The sequence below is a fragment of the Aptenodytes forsteri genome, unplaced genomic scaffold (assembly GCF_000699145.1).
Source record: "Aptenodytes forsteri isolate BGI_AS27 unplaced genomic scaffold, ASM69914v1 Scaffold207, whole genome shotgun sequence".
NCBI classification, from domain to species: Eukaryota; Metazoa; Chordata; class Aves; order Sphenisciformes; family Spheniscidae; genus Aptenodytes; species Aptenodytes forsteri.
The window spans coordinates 5,632,926-5,646,381 of record NW_008794836.1 but is presented as its reverse complement, the minus strand read 5'-3'; the positions used below and the strand labels follow the sequence as shown (position 1 = coordinate 5,646,381).

At 39.0% G+C, this 13,456-nt stretch overlaps 1 protein-coding gene across 1 annotated transcript in view; it reads left to right on the top strand.

Annotated features, from left to right (window-relative positions):
• ROBO2 (roundabout guidance receptor 2) overlaps positions 1-13,456 on the top strand; it is a 427,603-nt gene that overhangs the window by 360,101 nt on the left and 54,046 nt on the right. Inside the window, exons 16-19 of the mRNA XM_019470803.1 lie at positions 187-311; positions 3,131-3,302; positions 9,160-9,342; positions 11,460-11,486. Coding sequence (XP_019326348.1) covers positions 187-311; positions 3,131-3,302; positions 9,160-9,342; positions 11,460-11,486 — 507 coding nt within the window. The remainder of the gene's footprint in view (positions 1-186; positions 312-3,130; positions 3,303-9,159; positions 9,343-11,459; positions 11,487-13,456) is intronic.

Sequence of the window (13,456 nt, the reverse complement as noted above, 5' to 3'; positions counted from 1 at the left end):
GCTATGTTTCTCTTCAGAAAGGCATTTTTCAAAATTGTCAGCGCCTAACAAAATGTGCGTACCTAGGCCTGCAGGGAGTGTGAACTTTGTATGCTGCCTGCTTGCTCTTACACTGTTTCAGCAAAATTTGTGCTCTAGCAAATGGATTAATGTCTTGCTTCTGTTTGTTCCCTCTCCTTGGTGTAGCTCCAAGTGCCCCTCCTCAGTCTGTTACTGTCCTGACAGTTGGAAACCACAACAGCACAAGCATCAGCATCTCCTGGGATCCTCCCCCTCCAGATCACCAAAATGGAGTCATCCAGGAGTATAAGGTAGAAACGGTGTCTAATGGGAGGGTTGTGTGTTTAAGGAAAGAGCCTGCTTGAATTACAGAACAATAATGCTGTTTATGGATTTAGATTCTGACAGCAGTTACAGCTGCCCATATAATTATGTGGAGAAAGAGGACTGACTGCTTATGGATTTTTTTTTAATTTTTTTTTTAGGCAGTACTACTGTTATATTAAAAGCAAAAATACCATGAGCTAGATCTGGAAGAGAGTTGTAATTGCCAGCTAGTTTACAGCGCTTCTCTTTCTTGCTTTTCCCTGCTGTGGAATGAGAAGAAGGGGTTTTTTTGTTAAGGGCTTCTGCACTCTCAAGACACTCTCTAAGTCCCTGTCTTAGAGTGCCTTCAATCTGGCAGAAAAGCTGGCAGGAAAGATACCTCTTCTTTCCCCTGCAAAAATGCTAATCCTAACACTTCAAGGTCAAAGTCAAGGACTGTGGCTCTGGGAGAATACAAGACTTCTTCCGAGTACTATCTCTGTCAAGATTCACAACTTGTGAATCAAGATCACTTGTGAAACAAGATTCACAAGTGCTAGCTTGTTTGCTCTGAGGAACAGGTTGAACACCACTACTATATCCAGAGTTTGTTATGTGAGAGTTGCCTGCATTGGTTGTCTTTCCTCCTTCTTTGTTGCTATGGTGGCTCGAAGTATCCACTCCTTATATATCATCTTAAGTATTGTTGTAGTCTATAATTCCCCTATAAGTTCACTTTTGCACAAGTATATTTTCACAACGTGGAAGAAGTGCAGTATGTTATTGGGGTGGAGGACTATGGAGAAAATGATTGGGCAAGGTTCAGCATTGTCACAGGCTTGTGACCATGGAACAAACTGTTAAATAACTTTGCTGTGGCTGGCTTCTATACCTAGTGTGAAATTTTTAATTGAAATAGAGGGCAGTTTTCTTGACAGTCCCACAAAGGGTGGAAGTGGTGGATGCAGCTTATTTCACACAAAAATAAGTATTTTTTTTCCCTGTTGTACCTTGAGGGAACACAGCATCAAGAAGGGAGAAAGTGCTTGACTTTTAAATCAACTAATGGTTCGACCTCTTCCAGCTTATTGCTTGGTCAGAGGGATGCAGTAAATGCTCACAATATTTATGTGTAGCATAGCGCTTCTTTTGTTTTGCTTTTAGTCAATATCAAGATTTATTAATCCCAGTATTTTATTGATCTCATTTTCATATCAGTTAATAATTATCTTTTGGCTTAATTAATCTTGATACTGACTCCAATATAAGTCAATATTAACCATCAAGGGCTTATAGGCAAATAAGTAAAGCACATTCCTAAACCACAAAATATGTAGATATGAAACAAAGTGGGCTGATGGTTAATAAAAGCCATGTTCCAGGTGAGTGCTCAGACCTCTAGGCTGTTTATAAAACCAGCTGGAGTCACTACCTATTACATCCCCTCTGTGTTAGATTAGGTGGCTGTCTGATTAGTGAGCTGGCTACAGTGAATATAGTGCAAAGAGTCTAATGCTTCCTTGAGTATAAAATGGCTGCTGAGGTTTCACAGTACATTTTCTAACAAATTGAATGTAGATCTGTTGATTCCACTTCAAGCATCAGAGTACCTGCAAATTCAGTTATGAATTAAATGCCTTTAATTAGGGGCATCTCATAGCTGCTGTAACCTAAGACCAGGACAGACAAGGAGTGAAAGAATGAATGCAATAGTTTCTCACCCTAATGCATTCTGGCCTGCAAATAAGATCTACTTGAGCTTAGGAAACAAGGGTTTCTTTTGCCCTCCAAATCTTCCCTAGTGTTTCACAGAAAAAAGATAAAGTGTGATAAAACACTGAGCAGGGTCAAAAATAAGGGTAAAGAGAACATTGCTGTTGCTTAGACACATCAGTTGGTTGCTGACAGTGGTTCCACCAATAGTGCTTTCTTCTGCTATTATAATTATGAAGTGTACATATGATATCTTTATGCATTGATTTTCTTGAGTGGTAGTAAATGCGTTCTTTAATAATACAGAAGCAGTATATGCAGGTAACATTAACTGAAGAAGAATCCCTAAAAGGTCTTAGTTTTGAAACTTCTTGGGAAAAGCCTATGGAAAAATAAGAGAGAGAGACATAACACTCTGAAATCATAGACCGTTCTCATCACAAAATGCCAATTGAGATTACAGAGTGTTTTTTCTGTTTAATTAGAGAGTAATTGAGTCAGGAACTGATCTCTGGATTCCTGAACAATGTAAGTAATCACAAAAGCAGCAGTAAAAATTGAGTTTGTACTTATTCCATTTCAGAAATTTCACATATCCCTGTTGTGCAGTGAAAGGAAGTTGAAAAGAATTTTGAAAATTGTTTCTTCTTTAGTACTTTAAGAAGTGTAATACAACCTGTGCTTGTATTATTTGGTGTCCTTTTGCTATTCAGTGTGAAATTAAGAATGAAAAAAATGTGGGGTTTTTTTAGGAAAGGTTTGGTGGTAATCATATTACTGAACAAGATTTCAATTAATGTGTAACAGCTCTTTTTCACTTGGATGATTCTGGTCTGTGCTTCTAAGAAGTGTCATCACAGAATTTGCACTCCATGGAGAGCCAGAGTCCAGAGAGGTATTTGCAGTCTTTGCAGCTGGCTTGGTCCTATGCTAATCTGGGATAGCTTGCTGAGCTAAATTATCCCAATTCCAGCTACTCCTGGACAGTAACATTATTAAGAAGTCCAAAATAAGTGATTGTCATGCAATACCTTGATATGTCATTTCTATGCGCGATTGTTTATGAGTATGAAGAATTTCATATTTTTTAACACATCAACTTTTGTCCCAGATCTGGTGCCTAGGTAATGAGACTCGATTTCATATCAACAAAACAGTAGATGCAGCCATTCGGTCTGTAGTAATAGGTGGCCTATATCCAGGTATTCAGTACCGCGTGGAAGTTGCTGCAAGCACCAGTGCAGGCGTGGGAGTAAAAAGTGAGCCACAACCCATAATAATCGGTAAGTGATTGTCTGTTTTGTTGCTTTGTTTTTCCTGTTTCGACTTTCAGAAACGCTTTCATAAATCACTTCTGGAAGCATAAAAATCCATGGAGCAGAAGACGAGATTTGAATAGAGCTAGTTAGTTAGCTTTTAACATTCCATTGCCTGCTGACGTGTCTTCTCTTTGTGCAGAGTTCTCGCAGCCAATGGAGGGAAATATGTTCCCAAAACACATGAGAAAATGCAGATTATCTAGTGAAACTGATTTTATTTTTTTTTTTTTTTATGAATTTACCACTTCTGCATGTTGACGGATTTATGGAACTAACAGCTCAAGCTCCCTTTTCCTCCTGTTCAGATGACTGTAATATTGCCTTACTCGTACCGTTGGTGCCTAAGGCACTATTTACAGTTGGTTTTCTGAACATTTGAAGTCAGTGTTTCTCAGGTATCCCAAGCAGACGAGCTTCCTCTGTCAAAGAATAAGTGGCCTCTAGTCCAAATAGAGAGCAAAGGTAGTAGTATCATCCCTGCCTTTGAAATGACTGTTTCTTAGTAGTGGTTTCCATGCTGAATTAATTTCCTGACCTGAGGGAAACACAGATTCTGTTTCTTCTGAAATTCTTCTCAACTATAAAATATAAAGGCAGGAACAATATGGGAAGGGTAAGAATAGGAGAAGTAACCATATTTAGCAAAACTGAATTGAGCTGTGCAGAGCAGCAGCTCTTTTGAGTGCGTAATACAGGAATTTTGTTGCTTTTACCTGTATGATCTACTTAAATGGGCTTTTGTTTGTTTGTGGGTCTTTTGTTGTTATTAAATATTTTCTTTCTAGAAAATGTTATCAACACAGTGTCCTAAACATGGACTATTCTGTTATGTGTAGACCTTTAGAAAAGGCTGTCCCCTAAGCATTGCTTAAATGTTTAATGAAATTCAGGTTCCCTATGCATCAAAACAGAAATTGTGGTATGTCAGCTTTGAATATATTGTCACTGGAGAAGTAAATATAAGAGTGGAGGAGAAGGTAGCACTGGTTTTAGAAAAAGGCAGCTGCAGAAATGCCAAAGAAAAGGGGGGGGGGGGGGTTTTCTAGAACTGCAAGCAACAAATTGACTTTTGAAAATGCAAGAAACTTCTCATCTACAGGCCTGAATTTTGGACCTCTATGTAAATAACTGATGTTGTGACACTAGTCTGTCATTGCATTCACTGTGAGCAGGACTTCTTTTTCTTATTTCACTAGCGAGTCCATCTAGCTAGGCACTAAACACACTGGGCTTGTTCCAGCAAAACACTTAAGTATGTTGCATTTTAAGCATGTGAATAGCCTTGTGTCACTTAACGTGTTGTGAGTTAAACTTGCACCAAAGTACTTTGCTGGATGATTCCCAGAATGCTCAGCCCCGCATCTGGGTACAGCTCTTCATCCTGACTTTTTCCTTACAAAAAATGACTAGTATAATCAAGAGTTAAATGTGGAGAGATCTGTATCGTTGCAGGAAGGAGGAAAGGGATGTTAGGATGCAAATAAAGTACAAAAGAAAGAAAAACGTTATTTGGCATTTAGAGACTTAATTTTGCATTGTTAAACTTACACTGATACTTATTTGTTCCTTAAATGAACCCAGAATGTCTGCTTCAACAAGACTGGTGGCATCTTTGCACATTTAAGAGTCCTTTGCATGAAAAGTAAAGGAGAGTCTTTTCTGTTTGGGTTGTGTTTCTGTTCTCATTTCTGTTTTCCCTTTTGGGAGCCCAAAGCTGGATGTAGTTATTGCTTGTATGGTCTGTATCTCCCTTTTCTTTAGGTCCCATTTTTCTATTGCTTATGAATTGCTGGCAGTTATTTCTCAGACTGTAAATTTGTTTGATAAAGGTAACAGTGTTTAACTGATACCATTTCTGGAAAATTTGAGTTGGTACCACTTGATGTTTGACTGAGAATCAAGAACATAAAATAAGAAAATGGATTTCTCAGTTAAATTAAAAAAAAAAAATTACATGGATTAAAAATGAGCTAATGAATAAACCTCAAAATATCATCACGAATGGGAAAACATTATTGAGTGACTGCATTATAATGGAGTCCTATATGGCCTGGTGCTTAGCTATACTATTTAACAGCTTGCAAACAGAACAAACAACTGCAGAAATGCTGAATTATGTGGAGAGTAGGTCAGTGATGCAGAAGAGTTAAGCGGTGTTGCTAAACGGTACGACTTTCATTGTCATGAAATACAGAGTCCAGTGTATAAAAAGAAAGAAGATGTTATTCTTAAATATAGGATAAGTTCTTCTTAGAAGAATTTTTGTTTCTGAAAATAACTGTTTGTCATGGTGAATAGTCAACTACTGACTTCCCAGACCAATTCTAGAGAACAGACCCATGACAATCCAGAAAGTCAAACCAGTAGAATATGGAGCAGTAGGAAGTATATTATTTCTTTAGTTAGAAATGGTGTCACTGTTACAGGAATCCTGTGCCCATACTTCAAGCAGGACGTTGAAAAATTATATGGAAGACTCAGAGAGAATCAAGAATAAAATTTTTGTGATCACTATCGATATGCTAAAAAATTTCACTTGGAAAACCAGAAATAAAATTGGCGATAACGGCAATGTTGGTTAATGGTATAGCTATTATTTCTCTTCATCAGTTGGCCTGTTCACTCTTACATTCCATCATCGGCATAATAATATGAGGAACAGCTGCAAACTTTCACAGTAATAGGTACAATCGAATCTGATGTGTCTAATTAATTTTTGGTCCGACAAATTAGTTTTGTTCTTCATTACTCTCCAATGGGAGGAAGACATTATATTTCATTATGGTTTTGTCTTCAGGACAATGGAGCGGACATTATATTTCATTATGGTTTTGTCTTCAGGAACAATGGAGCGTTACAGGTCGCACACTTCCCTTGTCTATGTTCTAATTAGTTGAACTGACAGCATTGTTACAGAAACACCTGGAGTATATGAAATAGTACACTGGTACCTTGGATGGCATTTATTACTTCTGCTTGAATATTATATAAAGAAATACAAAATTAATGCCATTTGTTTCCCCAAACCCCAGCGATTATATTAATTTTATCAAACGTCAGTGGGTAACATTCATTTGTATCCATTTATTTTTCAGTCATCGACTTCACAAAGCATATGTTATTTTGACATTTAAATGAATTACTACTTTTGCAGTTGTAATTGCTAGGCACTGAAGGGTAAGAGCAAACAGCCAGGCTGCAAACTTTAGAAGGTAATTTGGAGACAGATTGTACCTTCCCCTAGAAGAGAGGGAGAGCGTAAAGTCCACTGAAAGCTCTCCCCAGGCTCTGCAGTTTGCTCTCACATCCTCCATTCTCAAAGGACTGATTTCTGACCTTAGAGAAGAAAATGGGATCTTCAGACTTTTTGGAGGCTTTAGTGGGAAGCAGTGGTTCTTTTCTTGAGTCCAGGAGTGTCCGCTCCCGAAGCCGGTGTCTCTGAAGCACTTCCCTTCCCGCTCTTCCCCATGGCAACATGGCTGCCTCCGAAGCAGCACCGACATTACCTGTTTCCTCACCGTCCCGCTGCTTTTACCTCTCCTCCAAAGGGCACAGAAATTAACTGAGTTAATGGCAATTAGAGCAACATCAACTCCCATGCTGATTTCTACTAGAAAATCAATTGCGTGCCTGGAAGAGCATGCCGTAGAGTGCCTCTTTCTATCAGTTTTACTCTCAGCACTTCCTTTTTCAGCACTGGGGTGCACCTATGGGTTAGGTCCCTGGGCCAGCCAGGGGGAAATCTGATAAAGGAGCCACCGCTGCCTCCCTTCTTCTCCTTGTCACAGGTGCTCACTGAGTTTTATTCTCGCTTGCTGCATCAGGACTGGAAACCATCAGGCCTTTGGCGACAGCAAAACAAAATAGGAAAGCATGGGAAAGGAGAGCTGCAGCTTCCAGGCCCTGACGCTAGTAAAGCTTACCAGCGTGGCCAGTACAGACTGGTACAGGATACCGGTACTGGTGTACTGCCTTTTTATGCATTAGCACGCGTAGTCTGTCAGCATCCTTCTGTGGGACCTATTTTGTTTGCGGGAAGCCTGTTTTGTTTCTTGCACAGAACTACTGAAAGCAAGCCAAGCTGTAGCACAGTTTCAACAGTCTGTTTGCAAAAGCAGACGGTCATCATTACTAAATATTGACATGGTGCTGAAAGAGAGGAAGCTTAATAAAATCACCGAGATCATTAACAGTGTGATAGCAATCTAATGCAGTGCATCGCATTTCTTCCCGAGTAACTCAGACCAGCTCTGAACACAGCTTAGGGCCTGAAGCTGCGTCTTGGCTGGGGCAGCGCTGGGGCAGAGCCGGTCCCCCGCGGTAGGGGGTCAGGCTGGGGCAGGGAAGGCACACCTAGCCCGACGGGCCCTCTGGGAGGGATCCCTATTCGCAACTTGACTGGTGTAAATTCTGGGTCTCGGGCAAGGAGGTGTCTGTGGAAATAAAACTGGAAGTGTCAGGCTTCTCGTGTCCGCTTTAGCCAACGACCTTGTTTGTTTGCTTTAGGCTGAAGCCAGTGTGCAGACGCAGGTGGTGTTCTGTTGAAAGAAGTGAGCGGTAAATTTAACTGTTGCTGAATTATAGACGAGGAATACGTACATTTTCACAGCAAGGCATAATGCTACAATACTTTTAATAATTTCCTCTGAATGACCATTTCAGTGTTTTATTGCCATATTCTACTACCTTTACGTGTGTGCGATAGGCTCTCATAATTGAGAATCATAGTATTTGCATCTTTTTTGTCTCAGTAGAGTAGCTACTCTTGCAACTCTTCAGCATGCATACAGACATCTGATAATACTGCGTAAACATTTCAAGGATGGAGCTATATAAATGCTTTTACCAGAAATGATGGATAATTCTTTCACCAATTTCAAAACTGCAGATGTGGGCAGTTTATATCAAAAGTACATATAATCAATATTCATATTTTTTGCAGAAAAATATGTTCCGCATTTCCTAATTTTAAAACTAACCATTTTTGACAAGAGAAGGTTTGAAGTAGAAAAGTGCCGGCCCTAGAATTATATGCTTCAGCGTTTCCTGAATTTCCGTTCACATTCTTTTATGAGCATTTGTTTCCAAACCAGACACCAAGCTTTTCCTCTTAGAAAAGTTCCCTTTTAGAGAAAGAGGTGGGGGGGAAACAATGGGACCATCTACTGAAATTTACAGTTTTCTAATGTAATATACACAATTTAGGATGCTATATAATAATTTTTGATGCATGTCACTTTAATTGGTATTCCATATCATAATTATTTCTTACAGGTTGAAAATACTTTTTTTTTTTTTATGTTAAATTTGGAAACTCTAGCATGCAGCAAAAACAAATGAGTTAAGTAAGAATTTTTGGCATGCTGACAACAGTGAGAGAAGGAACTGTCTTTTGATGTTGTAGCATATTTTGTATTTGGATTTCTCATTTGGAAAAGCTATTTATTGATTGCTTGATTTTTTTTTCTATGATCCATTTTCTCATCATTGTATTCTGTCTATAACTATGTAAAAACAAACCAACAAACAATATATTGTTAAAAAAAAAGGCTCTGGACTGTCATCTGTTCGGTTACTTGGGAGAGTGCTATTGAGTTATCTTTTCAAATATATGTTTGAAAAATCACAATGGATTATGGATTTACTTTCTAGAAACATTCATTTTAAGGTGTGCATTGGTACTCATTAAAGCTCTCCTACTGTGGATAATTCTTTTGAGGTGCATTACTGTTTTTTTTTAAATTTTCATTTGCAATACTTGGTTCCTGTTTGTATTACAGAATCCATAACAACAACATTCTGTTGAATTTCTTTTGTGCAGGAGGTCGTAACGAAGTTGTCATCACTGAAAATAACAACAGCATAACTGAGCAAATCACTGATGTTGTCAAACAGCCTGCCTTTATAGCTGGCATCGGTGGTGCATGTTGGGTAATTCTGATGGGTTTCAGCATCTGGCTGTACTGGCGCAGAAAGAAGAGGAAGGGGCTCAGCAATTATGCTGGTAAGAACAGTAACTATTTATTACCATCTCATCAGGTTCTATCATGAAGAGAACAGGTGCCATTAAACCTACTTAAAAAACGTGTTGTACTTACAGCAAAGGTGGCCTGGGTGAATTTTGTATGCTTGTTTTAAATGTATGCTGTGAAAATGCTGGTGTATGAGAAGCTTTAAATGCATTGCTCAGTACCACATTTCATCATTATCATAAGACAGTCTTTATTTTTACATCTCCAGCACATCTAGCATAAAAAAGTACAAAGAGGATTAACTGTACCTCTTGCTCCTTGCTCAGAAGGCACTCTGTTAGCGGTCCGGCTCCATTTATGTGCTCAAATGTGAATTAGACTAGACCCTCACAAGGAAGGTTAAAAAGAGTATTTGGTCTTCTCCTTCTTCATTGCCAAGCATTTCTGTATCTTTGAAGCCATGTGCATGGGAAATGAACGGAGGTACTTAATCAGTGACTCCATACCTGTAGTTGGAGGAGTGATGTATTAGACAGAGAAGTTTGGTCAAAATTTACCTATGGCAGAAGCCATAAAAAGTTTTGTCTTGGAGGTAGAACACCTTGGAATGCCCTCACAGTGTGATCCCTCTTGCACCAAATGTGTTGCTCCAGTTACAAATTAGTTTTTGAAAACTACATTGGAAAAATAAATACATTTGCCAAACGGAAATATTTTCTTCCTCCCTCAGCCTGTTTGTTTTGTGTATTATTCTGTGCTTCAGGATTCTTATGAATTTTTAGGAAGTCAGGTGAATTACCATAAAATGGGTCAGTCTGAAGCCTAATTTAACACAAAAAAGCTGTTCTTCAAATACTGGGGTAGGTTCTCTTGCAGAGCTTATTAACATTTAAAAAGAGAAAACATTTCCTTTTTGAGCAAGATTTGCACAGTTGAGGACACAGCATATTTAATGTTGACATTATATCACACTAACGTTACACTAGTACTCTTCCATTTACAAGTTATCACATGCGAACCCGAGAACACAGGTTCCCTAAGTGGCTGAGCATCTCTAACAACTTGCCAAAAACCAACGTTCATTCCCTGCTCGCAGCCAGACAGTCCTATGCCTCCTCACCTTGGCGTTAGCCATCGTCAAACTCCTCAATGTCCTGACTGGCCTCGCTAAACCAGAAGGAAACTGTTCTACGTTGTTTTTCAATCCTTCCTGCTGGATTAGTTTTCCACTGACTTAGTGAAACAAGGCAGCCCAAGCAATCAGATGAGCAGTGGAAGCAGAGGGAGACCCTTTCAGTGGCTCTTGGACTGACTCAGTTTCTGTGGAACCTCACCTTGCGTCACCACGTGGCCTGTATCATTCATAGGTTATGCTTTTTGCCAAGCTGTTTTTTTCTTTCCTTTAACAGCAATGACTTTTACTCTCTAAGAGGTGGGGTAGTGTTAATTGAGAAACTAATATATATCACACACACCTACACATGTGTTTATATGAAATATCAGTCTGGATCCCAAGACTTTTCATATTAAGAGACAGCTGTACTGTTATTCCTCTTAGGAAACAGTCCTATACATAAACTTTGGACACAAGCTAAGGCTACTCTTTTTTTAAAAAGCAGAATTATTAGCTCTTGTATGTGAGTTGGCATGTTGGGGGTGGGGGTGGAGATTGAGAGCAAAGTCTTTTGTACCTTAAAATGCATAGCTGTAAATAATTATAAAAGTCATTATAAACAGTGTGTCTCCTGCAACTCATTCCTTCTCATGATGTTTGCTGCATCTAAGTGTGATGTGAACTTTGCATCATGACACAGAATTCCCATCATCAGAATTATGAAATAGTGTATGCTTTCAGCAAGGAAAGTTCATAACAGATCATGCTTCAAAATTTATCCTAATGTTTACAATTTGGAGAACAGCATGTCCACACAGAAAGTCTTCAAATGTGACTGTCAAAATTCACTGCTCACCTTTCCAACCATCATTTCTCATTGGCTGCTGGCTGGTTAGTGCTTTAAGCTCCACTGTTATGTCCTGCTTATGATATTCAACCACAACTGAGTAAATTTCAGAGGAAACTCGTGCCCTGCAATTAGCGCTTATTATCAGGGTGTGTAACTCACAATGTGTTTGCTTTCTTGTTTTGCAGTTCAGTCCTTCACCTTCACCCCTGCAGGTACTGTCCATTAGTCTGTCTCTTACCTCATCAACACGTCATTGCAAACATTAGCTATCTAAGTGTTTATGAACATGTGAGATATGCAGAATTAAAACCAAATACAAGGAGAAATACTTCTGCTGCCTATCTGTGATAAAAATGTAGCATTCATCCTCCTAGTGATTCCAGGGGAACATAAAATCTACCACCATTAATGTCTCTGTCATTATAATTCTGCATACTTATCTAACTCCTTGAAATAATGCAGTTTTGAAAGTAATTTGCAGGACAAGATGCTTGAACTAACAACATAAACAAGCATTAGTTATATATAACTGACTTTTTATTTTAAAGCTCAAAAAAAGTATCATCTCAAACATTTTTGAAAATCTAACTAGAGAAATGGAACTTTCTTCCACTTTAGCTGTTAGTTGCGTGTATGTTGGCCTTGCTGCGAGGTGTTCAGATCTTCAAGCAATCTAGTGATTAACCTATGCACGCATTGCCTTTACAGTGTTTTTGAAATTGAAGCATTTGCCTTTTTTCTGCCTGTCCAATTCAAAGCTGATATCCTAGTTTTCTTATCTTTAATAAACATAGCATACGGTAGACCATTACCGTAAGCGTGATTAGATATGTGAAGAGTAAACGAAGTGTGGCTGAAACAGCAGGTCGCAAACAGCTTAATCAACATATGGATAGCCAGGAAAAATAGAGTATAAAATTAATAGTAATAATTAATACAAATAATTAGCTTCTGCTCTCATGCCTAAGCTCGAGATTCAAAAACTCAAAAATAATTATACCTCAGTGTTACAGTGTAAAAGGCTGATAAATCTCAGCATTTTCCAGCACAAGTCTGTAAAGTTTTTTGCGTGTGGCTTGGCCCCTTAGTTCCACTTAGCAAAGCTGTCTCTTCTTCCGTCCCCTCTGCCATCCATGTGATAGAGGCCAGTCTTCCTACTGCACTGCTGAACCGGTCCTCATGCTCAGCTAGCTGCTTTCTTGCCCTTGCTTAACTTCAGCCACAGCTTGAGTGTTTAGCTTAGCAGGAAAGAGCCGATGACTGTCGAGGCAGATGAGCGAAGGTGGTGGTGTCTGCCCCAGGGGCCTGTGACATTGCGAGGGAGAAATGTCCTTGTGGAGAAGCTCTGGGGGCTCAGGAATTGCGCCTCTGGCTTCCAGGCAGGTTTGTTCAAGATAGTGTAAGTTGTGGCACAACACATCCTACCCTAACCGCTTTACTTGCTTTTCTTTGAGACGCAGCATAGGATTTGTTCCAAAATGAAATAATGCATCTTTGTATTTGGTTCCTGCCATCATGCCACTGTCAGCTGTCTGTAACTGTGGGGAGTTTTTTCCATTGTCTTTGTAGCGTACATTGGCATGACACAGGGTTGTGCTGGAGCCACAGTGACTGTGCCTGATTCAGTGCAGTTGATCCACATGTGCTGGACAACTAGGATATGTCAGAGGCATTGCCAAAAATTTGCTTTTTTAAAAGCAGTTTTGACATCTCATGGACTTTATAGAACTATAACAGCACATAGTTCTGTTTCCTGGCCTATAATCTTTTCTGGAGGCACTGAGAACCTAAGTCATCCAGTAGTCAAGTCCAAGAAAAATATCATTAATTAAAAAAAAAAAAAGTTGTTCTTATGAAAGAACATAGTCCATGTTTTTTATCTTTATACCCAGAGTTCCATAAGACACATGGTTAGTTCTCTAATATTTGAATTTGCCATTGGTAATATAATTTAGACAAACATATCCATGCTTGTGAAGGTTTGATGACACTCACAACTGTATGTTGTTCCCTTCAAAGTTATGATTCATAACAGTTTGGTTGAACATAGTCCATGTTTTTTATCTTTATACCCAGAGTTCCATAAGACACATGGTTAGTTCTCTAATATTTGAATTTGCCATTGGTAATATAATTTAGACAAACATATCCATGCTTGTGAAGGTTTGATGACACTCACAAC